Source organism: Oncorhynchus mykiss, chromosome 31 (genome assembly GCF_013265735.2).
Source record: "Oncorhynchus mykiss isolate Arlee chromosome 31, USDA_OmykA_1.1, whole genome shotgun sequence".
NCBI lineage: Eukaryota > Metazoa > Chordata > Actinopteri > Salmoniformes > Salmonidae > Oncorhynchus > Oncorhynchus mykiss.
Window position 1 is genome coordinate 452,501 of NC_050571.1, and position 12,500 is coordinate 465,000.

General features: G+C 42.8%; 1 protein-coding gene across 2 annotated transcripts in view; it reads left to right on the forward strand.

The window, feature by feature from the left end:
- Positions 1 to 12,500, forward strand: part of flt4 (fms related receptor tyrosine kinase 4) — a 193,546-nt gene that overhangs the window by 113,835 nt on the left and 67,211 nt on the right. For both annotated transcript variants that reach the window (XM_036970533.1, XM_036970532.1), the window contains exons 9-11: positions 1,270 to 1,448; positions 2,286 to 2,448; positions 9,755 to 9,890. In XM_036970533.1, the coding sequence (XP_036826428.1) occupies positions 1,270 to 1,448; positions 2,286 to 2,448; positions 9,755 to 9,890 (478 nt within the window). The remainder of the gene's footprint in view (positions 1 to 1,269; positions 1,449 to 2,285; positions 2,449 to 9,754; positions 9,891 to 12,500) is intronic.

Sequence of the window (12,500 nt, forward strand, 5' to 3'; positions counted from 1 at the left end):
TATGGAACATTAACTATATGGAACATTAACTATATGATATGGAACATTAACTATCTGATATGGAACATTAACTATCTGGAACATTAACTATCTGATATGGAACATTAACTATCTGATATGGAACATTAACTATCTGATATGGAACATTAACTATCTGGAACATTAACTATATGGAACATTAACTATCTGATATGGAACATTAACTATATGGAACATTAACTATATGGAACATTAACTATCTGGAACATTAACTATCTGATATGGAACATTAACTATCTGATATGGAACATTAATCTTCATAATGTTGAACTAGGTTTGTCGCTAGGACGCCCTCTAAATTCCACTTTCAGATCTAGGTTTGTCGCTAGGACGCCCTCTAAATTCCTCTTTCAGAACTAGGTTTGTTGCTAGGACACCCTCTAAATTCCACTTTCAGATCTAGGTTTGTCGCTAGGACGCCCTCTAAATTCCTCTTTCAGAACTAGGTTTGTTGCTAGGACGCCCTCTAAATTCCACTTTCAGATCTAGGTTTGTCACTAGGACACTCTCTAATTCCTCTTTCAGATCTAGGTTTGTCGCTAGGACGCCCTCTAAATTCCTCTTTCAGAACTAGGTTTGTTGCCAGGACGCCCTCTAAATTCCACTTTCAGATCTAGGTTTGTCGCTAGGACACTCTCTAATTCCTCTTTCAGAACTAGGTTTGTTGCTAGGACGCCCTCTAAATTCCACTTTCAGATCTAGGTTTGTCGCTAGGACACTCTCTAATTCCTCTTTCAGAACTAGGTTTGTTGCTAGGACGCCCTCTAAATTCCACTTTCAGATCTAGGTTTGTCGCTAGAACACTCTCTAATTCCTCTTTCAGAACTAGGTTTGTTGCTAGGACGCCCTCTAAATTCCACTTTCAGATCTAGGTTTGTCGCTAGGACACTCTCTAATTCCTCTTTCAGAACTAGGTTTGTTGCTAGGACACCCTCTAAATTCCACTTTCAGATCTAGGTTTGTTGCTAGGACGCCCTCTAAATTCCACTTTCAGATCTAGGTTTGTTGTGAGGACGCCCTCTACATTCATTTTTCAAAACTAGGTTTGTTGCTGACATTCTGTGTTTAGCCAATCAGCTAGCAAGCTATTTTGCTGCAGTTAGCTATTTTACCTTGCTGATATCGATCTGACAAGTCCCAAAGTGTACCCTGTTTCTGGTGTATGTATTTAATAATACTTGTTTGCTACAACATTTTTCGAAATAAAGTTCACCATGGATGTTATCTCAGGTATAAAGGTGATAAGTTGATCAGCCGTCGTCCAGAGTTCAACAGGATGCGTCTCCATCAGCACTATAACTTAGAGATCAGAGACGTTCACCCTGAGGATGCTGGGAACTACACCGTCCTCCTCAAGAACACCGCGGCCTTGCTGGAGAGGAGAATCACCATCACACTCATCGTCAATGGTAACTATCACCTTTAACCATCACACTCATTGTCAACGGTAACCATCACCACAACCATCACCCTCATCGTCAACGGTAACCATCACACTCATCGTCAACGGTAACCATCACCATAACCATCACACTCATCGTCAACGGTAACCATCACCATAACCATCACACTCATTGTCAACGGTAACTATCACCTTTAACCATCACACTCATTGTCAACGGTAACTATCACCTTTAACCATCACCCTCATCGTCAACGGTAACCATCACCAAAACATCACACTCATCGTCAACGGTAACCATCACCATAACCATCACACTCATCGTCAACGGTAACCATCACCAATAACCATCACACTCATCGTCAACGGTAACCATCACCAACACTCTCAGCGGTGTAGTTGAACACACATTCTCAGCTGTGTAGTTGAACTCACACTCTCAGCGGTGTAGTTGTGTTATTTAATAGTTTTGATGTCTTCACTATTATTCTACAATGTAGAAAAAAACTGTTGAATGAGAAGGTGTGTCCAAACTTTTGACTGGTGCTGTATTTATTTGAAGTCTGATACATTGATTAGAGTCTCCCTCGTCACTCTACCTTCCCCTTCACTCCCCTTCCTCCCCACCATTCTCCCCTCTCCTCGTCACTCTACCTTCCCCTTCATTCCCCTTCCTCCCCACCATTCTCCCCTCTCCTCGTCACTCTACCTTCCCCTTCATTCCCCTTCCTCCCCACCATTCTCCCCTCTCCTCGTCACTCTACCTTCCCCTTCATTCCCCTTCCTCCCCACCATTCTCCCCTCTCCTCGTCGCTTTAACCCCCCCCCCCCCCCCCCCCCTCAGTTCCCCCTCAGATCCATGAGAAGGAAATAGCGGCACCATCTAGCCCATATCGCCGTGGAAGCAGCCAGACCCTCACCTGTACAGGGTACGGACGTCCCGCCCCCAACATCACCTGGCAGTGGAGGAGATGGAGCCCCTGTGGCCTCAACAGCACCCACCGCATGTAAGAACACACCTGTATATACAGTACACACAACCCAGCCTGAAATAACTACACACAACCCAGCCTGAGAGAATTACACACAACCCAGCCTGAAAGAATTACACACAACCCAGCCTGAGAGAATTACACACAACCCAGCCTGAAAGAATTACACACAACCCAACCTGAGAGAATTACACACAACCCAGCCTGAAATAATTACACACAACTCAGCCTGAGAGAATTACACATTACCCAGCCTGAAAGAATTACACACAACCCAGACTGAGAGAATTACACACAACCCAGCCTGAAAGAATTACACACAACCCAGCCTGAGAGAATTACACATTACCCAGCCTGAAAGAATTACACACAACCCAGACTGAGAGAATTACACACAACCCAGCCTGAAAGAATTACACACAACTCAGCCTGAGAGAATTACACATTACCCAGCCTGAAAGAATTACACACAACCCAGACTGAGAGAATTACACACAACCCAGCCTGAAAGAATTACACACAACCCAGCCTGAAAGAATTACACACAACTCAGCCTGAGAGAATTACACAGAACCCAGCCTGAAATAATTACACACAACCCAGACTGAGAGAATTACACACAACCCAGACTGAGAGTGTGTGTGAGAGAGAGAGAGAGAGAGAGAAAGCAGAGAAAAAGAGAGAGAGAAAGCAGAGAAAGAGAGAGAGAGAGAGAGAAAGCAGAGAAAAAGAGACAGAGAGAGAGAGAGAGGTATTTCTAGGTGTGTGTGAGGAGAGGAGTGATGTTTGGACTAACAACAGGATGTATGGATGGGAGCATCACACACACACATCCTCTGACCCTGACACACACACACTAAGCTTTACTTTCTCTCCGCCAACAGGAGGGGTGTGAGCAGTGCCCATTGAAATAGAAGTGGTGATAGATAGACATGGTGATAGACGTGGTGATAGACGTGGTGATATATAGATGTGGTGATAGATAGACGTGGTGATATATAGATGTGGTGATAGATAGACGTGGTGATATATAGGTGTGGTGATAGATAGACGTGGTGATATATAGACATGGTGATAGATAGACATGGTGATAGATGTTGTGATAGATAGACGTGGTGATAGATAGACTTGGTGATATATAGATGTGGTGATATATAGACGTGGTGATAGACGTGGTGATATATAGATGTGGTGATAGATAGACGTGGTGATATATAGGTGTGGTGATAGATAGACGTGGTGATATATAGGTGTGGTGATAGATAGACGTGGTGATATATAGACATGGTGATAGATAGATGTGGTGATAGACGTGGTGATAGATAGACATGGTGATAGATGTTGTGATAGATAGACGTGGTGATAGATAGACTTGGTGATATATAGATGTGGTGATATATAGACGTGGTGATAGACGTGGTGATATATAGATGCGGTGATATATAGATGTGGTGATAGATAGACGTGGTGATAGATAGACGTGGTGATAGATAGACGTGGTGATATATAGACGTGGTGATATATACATGTGGTGATATATAGATGTGGTGATAGATAGACGTGGTGATATATAGATGTGGTGATAGATAGACGTGGTGAAATATAGATGTGGTTATATATAGACGTGGTGATAGATAGACGTGGTGAAATATAGATGTGTTTATATAAAGACGTGGTGATAGATAGACGTGGTGATAGATAGACGTGGTGATATATAGACGTGGTGATAGATAGACGTGGTGATATATAGATGTGGTGATATATAGACGTGGTGATATATAGACGTGGTGATATATAGATGTGGTGATAGATAGACGTGGTGATATATAGACGTGGTGATATATAGACGTGGTGATATATAGATGTGGTGATAGATAGACGTGGTGATATATAGACGTGGTGATAGATAGACGTGGTGATAGATAGACGTGGTGATATATAGACGTGGTGATAGATAGACGTGGTGATAGATAGACGTGGTGATATATAGACGTGGTGATAGATAGACGTGGTGATATATAGATGTGGTGATATATAGACGTGGTGATATATAGACGTGGTGATAGATAGACGTGGTGATATATAGATGTGGTGATAGATGTGGTGATAGACGTGGTGATATATAGACGTGGTGATAGACAGACGTGGTGATAGATAGACGTGGTGATATATAGATGTGGTGATATATAGACGTGGTGATAGACGTGGTGATAGATAGACGTGGTGATATATAGACGTGGTGATAGATAGACGTGGTGATAGACCTGGTGATATATAGATGTGGTGATATATAGACGTGGTGATATATAGACGTGGTGATAGACCTGGTGAAATATAGATGTGGTGATATATAGACGTGGTGATAGACCTGGTGAAATATAGATGTGGTGATATATAGACGTGGTGATAGACGTGGTGATAGACAGACGTGGTGACAGATAGACGTGGTGATATATAGACGTGGTGATAGATAGACGTGGTGATATATAGACGTGGTGATATATAGATGTGGTGTTATATAGACGTGGTGATAGATAGATGTGGTGATAGATAGACGTGGTGATAGACGTGGTGATAGACAGACGTGGTGACAGATAGACGTGGTGATATATAGATGTGGTGATATATAGACGTGGTGATATATAGATGTGGTGATATATAGATGTGGTGTTATATAGACGTGGTGATAGATAGATGTGGTGATAGATAGACGTGGTGATATATAGACGTGGTGAAATATAGATGTGGTGATATATAGACGTGGTGATAGATAGACGTGGTGATAGATAGACGTGGTGATATATAGACGTGGTGATAGATAGACGTGATGATAGATAGACGTGGTGATAGATAGACGTGGTGATAGATGTGGTGATAGACGTGGTGATATATAGACGTGGTGATATATAGATGTGGTGATATATAGACGTGGTGATAGATAGACGTGGTGATATATAGACGTGGTGATAGATAGACGTGGTGATAGATAGACGTGGTGATAGATAGACGTGGTGATAGATGTGGTGATAGACGTGGTGATATATAGACGTGGTGATAGACAGACGTGGTGATAGATAGATGTGGTGATAGACCTGGTGAAATATAGATGTGGTGATATATAGACGTGGTGATAGATAGACGTGGTGATAGATAGACGTGGTGATAGATAGACGTGGTGATAGATAGACGTGGTGATATATAGACGTGGTGATAGATAGACGTGGTGATAGATAGATGTGGTGATATATAGATGTGGTGATATATAGATGTGGTGATATATAGACGTGGTGATAGATAGACGTGGTGATAGACCTGGTGAAATATAGATGTGGTGATATATAGACGTGGTGATAGATAGACGTGGTGATAGATAGACGTGGTGATAGATAGACGTGGTGATAGATAGACGTGGTGATATATAGACGTGGTGATAGATAGACGTGGTGATAGATAGATGTGGTGATATATAGATGTGGTGATATATAGATGTGGTGATATATAGATGTGGTGATATATAGACGTGGTGATATATAGATGTGGTGATAGATAGACGTGGTCATAGATAGACGTGGTGATAGATAGATGTGGTGATATATAGATGTGGTGATATATAGACGTGGTGATAGATATACGTGGTGATAGATAGACGTGGTGATAGATAGACGTGGTGATAGATAGACGTGGTGATAGACCTGGTGAAATATAGATGTGGTGATATATAGACGTGGTGATAGATAGACGTGGTGATAGATAGACGTGGTGATAGATAGACGTGGTGATAGATAGATGTGGTGAAATATAGATGTGGTGATATATAGACGTGGTGATAGACCTGGTGAAATATAGATGTGGTGATATATAGACGTGGTGATATATAGATGTGGTGATAGATAGACGTGGTGATAGATAGACGTGGTGATAGATAGATGTGGTGATATATAGATGTGGTGATATATAGATGTGGTGATATATAGACGTGGTGATAGATAGACGTGGTGATAGACCTGGTGAAATATAGATGTGGTGATATATAGACGTGGTGATAGATAGACGTGGTGATAGATAGACGTGGTGATAGATAGACGTGGTGATAGATAGACGTGGTGATAGATAGACCTGGTGATATATAGACGTGGTGATATATAGATGTGGTGACAGATAGACGTTTTGATATATAGATGTGGTGATAGACGTGGTGATATATAGACGTGGTGATAGATAGACGTGGTGATAGATAGACGTGGTGAGATATAGACATGGTGATAGACATGGTGATAGACGTGGTGATATATAGACGTGGTGATAGATAGACGTGGTGATATATAGACATGGTGATAGATAGACATGGTGATATATAGATGTGGTGATAGATAGATGTGGTGATAGATAGACGTGGTGATATATAGACGTGGTGATAGATAGACGTGGTGATATATAGATGTGGTGATAGATAGATGTGGTGATAGATAGATGTGGTGATAGATAGATGTGGTGATAGATAGATGTGGTGATAGATAGACGTGGTGATAGATAGACGTGGTGATATATAGATGTGGTGATAGATAGATGTGGTGATAGATAGACGTGGTGATATATAGACGTGGTGATAGATAGACGTGGTGATATATAGATGTGGTGATAGATAGATGTGGTGATATATAGACGTGGTGATAGACGTGGTGATATATAGATGTGGTGATAGATAGATGTGGTGATAGATAGATGTGGTGATAGATAGATGTGGTGATAGACGTGGTGATATATAGACGTGGTGATAGATAGACGTGGTGATATATAGACGTGGTGATATATAGATGTGGTGATAGATAGATGTGGTGATAGACGTGGTGATAGACGTGGTGATATATAGATGTGGTGATAGATAGATGTGGTGATAGACCTGGTGAAATATAGATGTGGTGATATATAGACGTGGTGATAGATAGACGTGGTGATAGATAGATGTGGTGATATATAGATGTGGTGATATATAGATGTGGTGATATATAGATGTGGTGATATATAGACGTGGTGATATATAGATGTGGTGATAGATAGACGTGGTCATAGATAGACGTGGTGATAGATAGATGTGGTGATATATAGATGTGGTGATATATAGACGTGGTGATAGATAGACGTGGTGATAGATAGACGTGGTGATAGATAGACGTGGTGATAGATAGACGTGGTGATAGACCTGGTGAACTATAGATGTGGTGATATATAGACGTGGTGATAGATAGACGTGGTGATAGATAGACGTGGTGATAGATAGACGTGGTGATAGATAGATGTGGTGAAATATAGATGTGGTGATATATAGACGTGGTGATAGATAGAAGTGGTGATAGACCTGGTGATATATAGACGTGGTGATAGATAGACGTGGTGATAGACCTGGTGAAATATAGATGTGGTGATATATAGACGTGGTGATATATAGATGTGGTGATAGATAGACGTGGTGATAGATAGACGTGGTGATAGATAGATGTGGTGATATATAGATGTGGTGATATATAGATGTGGTGATATATAGACGTGGTGATAGATAGACGTGGTGATAGACCTGGTGAAATATAGATGTGGTGATATATAGACGTGGTGATAGATAGACGTGGTGATAGATAGACGTGGTGATAGATAGACGTGGTGATAGATAGACGTGGTGATAGACCTGGTGAAATATAGATGTGGTGATAGATAGACGTGGTGATAGATAGACGTGGTGATAGATAGACGTGGTGATAGATAGACGTGGTGATAGATAGACGTGGTGATATATAGACGTGGTGATATATAGATGTGGTGACAGATAGACGTTTTGATATATAGATGTGGTGATAGACGTGGTGATATATAGACGTGGTGACATATAGTCGTGGTGATAGATAGACGTGGTGATATATAGACGTGGTGATAGATAGACGTGGTGATAGATAGACGTGGTGAGATATAGACATGGTGATAGACATGGTGATAGACTTGGTGATATATAGACGTGGTGATAGATAGACGTGGTGATATATAGACATGGTGATAGATAGACATGGTGATATATAGATGTGGTGATAGATAGATGTGGTGATAGATAGACGTGGTGATATATAGACGTGGTGATAGATAGACGTGGTGATATATAGATGTGGTGATAGATAGATGTGGTGATAGATAGATGTGGTGATAGATAGATGTGGTGATAGATAGATGTGGTGATAGATAGACGTGGTGATAGATAGACGTGGTGATATATAGATGTGGTGATAGATAGATGTGGTGATAGATAGACGTGGTGATATATAGACGTGGTGATAGATAGACGTGGTGATATATAGATGTGGTGATAGATAGATGTGGTGATATATAGACGTGGTGATAGACGTGGTGATATATAGATGTGGTGATAGATAGATGTGGTGATAGATAGATGTGGTGATAGACGTGGTGATATATAGACGTGGTGATAGATAGACGTGGTGATATATAGACGTGGTGATATATAGATGTGGTGATAGATAGATGTGGTGATAGATAGACGTGGTGATAGACGTGGTGATATATAGATGTGGTGATATATAGATGTGGTGATAGACATGGTGATAGACGTGGTGATAGATAGATGTGGTGATATATAGACGTGGTGATATATAGATGTGGTGATAGATCAATCAACCCTAAAAGTATTGCACTATCTAGGGAAATAGGGTGCCACCCCTGGTCTAAAGTAGTGTACTATATAGGGAATATGGTGCCACCCCTGGTCTAAAGTAGTGCACTATATAGGGAATAGGGTGCCACCCCTGGTCTAAAGTAGTGTACTATATAGGGAATTGGGTGCCACCCCTGGTCTAAAGTAGTGCACTATATATAGGGAATAGGGTGCCTCCCCTGGTCTAAAGTAGTGCACTATATAGGGAATAGGGTGCCACCCCTGGTCTAAAGTAGTGTACTATATAGGGAATTGGGTGCCACCCCTGGTCTAAAGTAGTGCACTATATAGGGAATAGGGTGCCACCCCTGGTCTAAAGTAGTGCACTATATAGGGAATAGGGTGCCACCCCTGGTCTAAAGTGGTGTACTATATAAGAGATAGGGTCCCACCCCTGGTCTAAAGTAGTGTACTATATAGGGAATAGGGTGCCACCCCTGGTCTAAAGTAGTGTACTATATAGGGAATAGGGTGCCACCCCTGGTCTAAAGTAGTGTACTATATAGGGAATAGGGTGCCACCCCTGGTCTAAAGTAGTGCACTATATAGGGGATAGGGTGCCTACGGGCCGTGGTGAAAGACTATGTTGTTGTGTTTTGTGTTTTGTAGGAGTCGGAGGGACCGTAAAGGGCGTAGCGACAGCGTCTCAGACTGTCAGAACTGGCAGGACCTGGACTCACAGAACACCGTTAATAAAATAGAAAACATCGAGACGTCCGTCGAAGTGGTGGACGGGAGGCAGAAGGTTGGTTCTCACTCCCTAAACAAAAGTTTACACCATTTAACAATACTACAAATGTTATCTGAATGTTATCTGAATGTTATCTGAACGCTATCTGAACGTTATCTGAATGTTTAATCAAGACAGCTTTAGTCCATTATTTTATCATTGTGATCAAGTACCTCTTAGATCTCTCACAGTACCGACATTTCAACATTTCCCTGAGAACAAATGTTCTCTGAGCGTTATATGAACGTTATGTGAACGTTATCTGAATGTTCTCTGAACGTTACATGAACGTTATCTGAATGTTCTCCGAACGTTATATGAACGTTATCTGAATGTTCTCTGAACGTTATATGAACGTTATCTGAATCTTCTCTGAACGTTATCTGAATGTTCTCTGAACGTTATATGAACGTTATCTGAATGTTATATGAACGTTATCTGAATGTTATATGAACGTTATCTGTATGTTATCCAAATGTTGAATCATGACCATGTTATTAAATTATTGTAGGCTATCATCTTGGCCATGTTCTGTTATAATCTCCACCCGGCACAGCCAGAAGAGGACTGGCCACCCCTCAGAGCCTGGTTCCTCTCTAGGTTTATAATCTCCACCCGGCACAGCCAGAAGAGGACTGGCCACCCCACATAGCCTGGTTCCTCTCTGGGTCTCTGGGTTGTATCTCAGAGAGAGAACAGGAAGATAGTTCCTCAGTTGGCAGAACGACTCTTCATATAAGTGTCCCCTAACCCTGAACTGGACCGTTTTCACCTAGTGTCCCCTAACCCTGAACTGGACCGTTTTCACCTAGTGTCCCCTAACCCTGAACTGGATCGTTTCACCTAGTGTCCCCTAACCCTGAACTGGAGCGTTTTACCCAGTGTCCCCTAACCCTGAACTGGAGCGTTTTACCCAGTGTCCCCTAACCCTGAACTGGAGCGTTTTACCCAGTGTCCCCTAACCCTGAACTGGAGCGTTTTACCCAGTGTCCCCTAACCCTGAACTGGAGCGTTTTCACCTAGTGTCCCTGTTTCCACACTAAAAATATTTTGAACCCTCTTCCTGAGCACACTTCCTGAGGAAAATGGGAATAAACACACGCACACACGCACGCACGCGCACACACACACACACACATAAACACACACATATACACACACATACACACACACACACACACATAAACACACACATATACACACACATACACACACACACACACAGACGAACGGACACTCGCACGCACGCACACACACACACACATAAACACACACACACACACACACACACACACACACACACACACACACACACACACACACAAACACACACACACACACACACACACACACACACACACACACACACACACACACACACAGATGAACGGACACTCACACACACAAATGCAAACGCACACACAGCAAATGTCCTGTTGTGGGTCACACCTGTGAGGTCAGTTCCTGTTGTGGGTCACACCTGTGAGGTCAGTTCCTGTTGTGGGTCACACCTGTGAGGTCAGTTCCTGTTGTGAGGGAGTGGCAGGCTTGGCAGCGGAAAGGTTTGAGTCACGTCAAGTTCTACAGAGACCGTGTTCTCATCAACCAGCACAACACAGCAACACCAGGACAACAAGAGCCAGAGTAGCATGGAATCAACCAGGACAACAAGGACAACCAGGACAACCAGGACAACCAGAGCCAGAGTAGCATGGAATCAACCAGGACAACCAGGACAACAAGAGACAGAGTAGCATGGAAACAACCAGGACAACCAGAGCCAGAGTAGCATGGAAACAACCAGGACAACCAGGACAACAAGAGCCAGAGTAGCATGGAATCAACCAGGACAACCAGGACAACAAGAGACAGAGTAGCATGGAATCAACCAGCAGAACACAGCCACACCAGGACAACAAGGACAACCAGGACAACCAGAGACAGAGTAGCATGGAAACAACCAGGACAACCAAGACAACAAGAGCCAGAGTAGCATGGAAACAACCAAGGCAACCAGGACAACAAGAGCCAGAGTAGCATGGAAAACCAGGACAACCAGGACAACCAGGACAACCAGGACAACCAGGACAACAAGGACAACCAGAGTCAGAGTAGCATGGAAACAACCAGTACAACCAGGACAACAAGAGCCAGAGTAGCATGGAAAACCAGGGCAACCAGGAAAACCAGGACAACCAGAGCCAGAGTAGCATGGAAACAACCAGGACAACCAGGACAACCAGAGCCAGAGTAGCATGGAATCAACCAGGACAACAAGAGCCAGAGTAGCATGGAATCAACCAGGGAGACCAGGACAACCAGAGCCAGAGTAGCATGGAAACAACCAGGACAATCAGGACAACCAGGACAACCATAGTCAGAGTAGCATGGAAACAACCAGGACAATCAGGACAACCAGGACAACCAGAGTCAGAGTATGCATGGAAACAACCAGGACTGCCAGGACAACCAGGGTCAGAGTAGCATGGAAACAACCAGGACAACCAGAATCAGAGTAGCATGGAAACAACCAGGACAACCAGGACAACCAGAGCCAGAGTAGCATGGAATCAACCAGGACAACCAGGACAACAAGGACAACCAGAGTCAGAGTAGCATGGAATC